General features: G+C 38.4%; 1 protein-coding gene across 1 annotated transcript; it reads right to left on the bottom strand.

Moving 5' to 3' along the window:
• Positions 1–3,387: 3,387 nt before the first annotated feature.
• On the bottom strand, positions 3,388–3,972 carry LOC124930101 (uncharacterized mitochondrial protein AtMg00810-like). Its single transcript, XM_047470462.1, has 2 exons — positions 3,705–3,972; positions 3,388–3,563 (listed from the first exon to the last, which is right to left on the bottom strand). Exons 1-2 carry the CDS (start codon positions 3,970–3,972, stop codon positions 3,388–3,390), a joined length of 444 nt encoding a protein of 147 aa, XP_047326418.1.
• Positions 3,973–4,287: the final 315 nt, after the last annotated feature.

The raw sequence follows: 4,287 nt of genomic DNA, 5'->3' as shown, positions 1-4,287 counted from the left end.
AAGCATCGTTCCTCTGCAGAAGACTTCTCCTACTCGATTAAATACTCCTTCGACGTTTTCTCACCTCCCTCGAAGATCTATTTAGCTCTAAAGATAAAAGCGAACATTGCCCTGAGGAGGTGGCATTTCGTCAAAGAAATCCATTGGCTCGTCCTCATCATAATGATTTAAGTCTGTTCGAGGAGTAGGAGCCCGAAATTCATCTAAACTAGAGGATTTTGTTCCATGCACGAATTTAAGTATAGTTGAACAATATTCCTCCATTAGCCCGCTAAGATGGTTTATCACCTCTGCATCCATTTTCGCAATATCAGCAAACGAATTGAAATTCCTTCTACAGCTGGTATAAAATGGAAAAAGGGCACGACCTCTTGCATAGGCTGCCATAAATTCTCTTCTCTTGAGGGCTTCGTGAACATCTTTTATTTTAGTCAAAAAGAAGATTACCTTTAACAATTTCAGCAATTCATTCCATTTTTCATCTTCTGCAGAACATCTGGGAGCACTTCACTAAAGCTTGTGCATAGTCTTGCGCTGAGCCAAATATTAAATAGATTGATTTTGACATTGGCAACAACTTCAACCTCTTCAATTATCAAATTAATTGAAGCTTGAGCTTCAGGAGTGACATCAAGAGGAGGATCGGGCATTAATTCAGCAATTCCTTTCCCTACCCCTACAACTTCGGTAGGTTTTGGATCCTCTATAGGTTCCCTGAACTCGATCCCTCTGGCTCGTCTCATCAGGGCAAATGAGGAATTTTTTTTTGAGATAACAACTGTTGAAGAACCCCCCACAGTCTCAGCATTTGTGACATCTTCCACTTCTATATCGATAGCAGCCAAAGAGGGCAAAACCTCTTGTTGAGTGGAAGGGATAGGGATTGACCCTTGACCAATGGCTACCGGGGCCATCTTATCAACATCCTTACTTGTTAAGGAGTTCTCAACCGCAGGTAGAACCTTCTACTGGATAACAAGAATAACATTAGGTTGGTTGGCTGATGCGTCCTCTGTCTAATTGGCTGGAAGAACATCCGACTGATCAACAATAAGAGTGTCGATCATATCGGTTGAAACAACAACGACTACTTTTGAACCTCTACAGTCGTAGGTTCAACCGGAATATCAATAGGCGCCGTAGCCTTCTCTTGGGCTAATTCTGCTAAAAACCTTATGGAGGTGAAGGAGATGCAACAAAAGGAGGATGAGCAAATATATTTACCTCAAACCTAATCCTCTTACGAGATGAGTTGATTTCGCCAACTTCTTCAGGTTTTCCTTTAATAATGTTGTTGGAGCTCGAAGTCGATTCAACTCTAGATGGTTTGAGACTCTGTATAGATGTCGCGCGGTTGGAAGTATTAATAAGTTTAGATCCGCCCGTTGATTTACCACCGCTTGATTGTTGTCCGGAGGCCTCAAAGTTAGACTTCTTGCCTTTCTTTATTCTGGAAATATATCTTGCAACCGAGATGGAAGACAAGACCTTGTTGGGATTTAGAAGAGTACCCAAACTGGTGGACACTCCCATATGCTTCAAGATCTAGACAATCTAGACTGAAAAACCCAAACTTCTTTTGTTGTGAAGAAGCACCATCTGACAGAGAACGTTGAATAGAACAAATTTCCAGTTCGCGGCTACTTCCCTTGTTATAGAAACCATCATTTCAAACTTGGATTTGAGTGATCGCGTCAAAAGCTCCTCCCCTCCCTTAGAGTGACTTGGCAACGAGGTCGAATAGAATGCGATACTCACATTTCAAATGTTTCTTCTTTCCGCTACAGCTGACGGGACCATCAAGATTGGAAAGATAGGTTTGCATCTCGATTAAAATGTCTCAAGGAATCTCTGTAGAAAAGTCTAGGACCTTCATCGGGAGCCCTAGAATCTCAGCGAACGTGGCTTCTGATAGAATAATATCGGTTTCATTCACCTTCGCCGAAATGGAATCTTTGATGAACTTCGCAGAGTCAAAGAAGGCTCGCACTTCCTCGTCGTAGCTGATAAACGGACCCCCTAGGAACTTCCTGAGTCTAGAGGCCTCAAGAGATCGGATATAGCCTCCATCTCTGGTAGCCTAGAGTTGTAGATGGATTCGAAGTCCACCTGCATCACGTTGTTAGAGAAAGAATTTTCTTTAACCGGTACAGGAGTCTAGAAGAATTGAGGAAGATTAAGGAGTTTTTCTAGAGAGAAGGAAGAGCAATCAAAGTTTTAGGGTTAACGTGAAGTAATATTTTTGGCATGCAGGACGTTTTTAAGAAACTGAACGGACATGTTTTAAATCGCATTTAGTGCAAAGGAAAACAAATCGTCATATTAGTGGAGCGTGTTTCCCAAACGCTATAATTAAAATAAATAAGGCACAATTTTAAAATTGTATTCTCAAGGAAACTCATCATTATTTACTACATTAAGTCACAGGAATCTTGTTACAAATATATGATATATCATAATAATGAATATCAGTTATAATTTTTAACAATGAAAGACATGTGTCTTCATATTATTCGACATTTGGAGATATTTAAAAAATATTTATTAAAAAATATTTCCTCCAAATATTTCGAAATATAACATTTTAATGTTTTAGTGGGAAAGGTACAATGACAGATAATGAAAAATGAGACAGTTGTCCCATTTTGGTCCGAAGATGAGACTACCGAAAGTTTTATGTAAATAACCGAGATATATGTGATGTCCGTATATTATGTATTTAAGAAGTCGATTATTTATTTGAGAAAACCGCTTCCTCTTATAGCGAAGACTAACTGAGCGGTATTTAGTTCAAAGTATAAATGACCAACCGTCTTAAATTCCAAGTTGCTTAAGCGGTTTCTGTCCGATCTATAATGGTTTCGGTCAAATGATCTGATTGGTTCAAACCGAGAAAACCGTCAGGTTATTTTTGTCTAGTTGATTTATTAACTCATTTCCCTCTAAGCTTATGCAAGGTATATGCAATAAAAATGGTTTTATAAAGAAAATTTCTACCTAAATCCATGCATGGTATTTTATAAATGTATTTAATACAAATGTTTTTAAAACAGAGAGTTCTCCCTAAATTCATGCATGAAGTGTTTTAAGAAAACAGATGAAGAATGAGTTTAGTTAAGGTCTAGAACACCCAAAACATTTCGAAAGTAAAAAAACTTAGTCTCTGGGAGTGGCTTGGTGAAAATGTCGGCCACTTGTTGATTTGTTGACATGTATTCTAAACGGATGTGCTTCTGTGCCACATGATCTCAGATGAAGTGGTGTCTGGTTCCTGATGTCTATGTTCTTGGTCCTCGAATGCAACACCAAATTATAGATTATGGCTATGGAACTAGTATTGTCATAGAAGATAGGCGATTCTTCAGCTTTGATACTGAAGTCTCTCAATTATTGTTGAATCCACAACAACTGAGCACAGCAGCTCCCAGCAGCTAGATATTCCGCTTCAGTCATTGTGGTTGCTATAGAAGTCTGTTTCTTGCTATACCCGGAGACAAGGCGATCACCAAAGAATTGGCATGTTCCACTGGTATTCTTCATGTCCACCTTACAACCTACATAGTCTACATCAAAGTAACTTATTAAATTAAAACTAAAATCATTCGAATACCACAGTCCCACATTTTGAGTTCCCTTTAGATATTTGAAAATTCTTTTAGCAGCTATATAATGGGATTGTTTAGAGTTAGCCTGAAGTCTCCCACAAACGCCAACAACGAGTAGTATATCTGACATGCTTGATGTTAGATAGAGTAGGGAGACGATAATCCCTCGATAGGCAGTGCTGTCAACGCTTTGACCATCTTCATCTTTATCAAGCTTGAGAGACGAGCTCATTGATGTTAAGGCAGCATAGCAGCTCCTCATGCCGAACTTCTTTAGAAGCTCCTTTGTGTACTTCGCCTTATTGAATAAGGAGCCTCCTTCAAGTTGACGAACTTGAAGGCCCAAGAAGAAACTTAGCTCACCCATCATGCTCATCTCAAATTTATCTATCATCAACTTAGAAAACTTCTCACATAACTTGGGGTTAATTGATCCAAAAATAATGTCATCAATATATATATTTGAATAAGTAAAATATGAGATTCTTTGACAAATTTAAATAATGTCTTATCAACAGAACCTATGGTGAAGTCATGATCAAATAAGAATTTAGTAAGTGTATCATACTAGGCTCTAGAATCCTATTTAAGACCATATAAGGCTTTATCTAGTCTAAAAACATTGTTCTTCAATGTAGGATTTTTAAAACCAGTAGGCTGCTCAACGTAGACCTCCTCATTA

Source organism: Impatiens glandulifera, chromosome 3 (assembly GCF_907164915.1).
Source record: "Impatiens glandulifera chromosome 3, dImpGla2.1, whole genome shotgun sequence".
In the NCBI taxonomy this organism is placed as follows: Eukaryota; Viridiplantae; Streptophyta; class Magnoliopsida; order Ericales; family Balsaminaceae; genus Impatiens; species Impatiens glandulifera.
This window is presented reverse-complemented; position numbering and strand designations above follow the sequence as displayed.

What these genes read in the sequence shown, in the direction of transcription:
- LOC124930101 (XM_047470462.1), bottom strand. Translation starts at nt 3,972, where the DNA reads ATGGGTGAGCTAAGTTTCTTCTTGGGCCTTCAAGTTCGTCAACTTGAA. An exon ending in ACTACTCGTTGTTGGCGTTT is followed by an intron (nt 3,564 to 3,704) that starts GTGGGAGACTTC and finishes ACTTTGATGTAG; the next exon opens with ACTATGTAGGTTGTAAGGTG.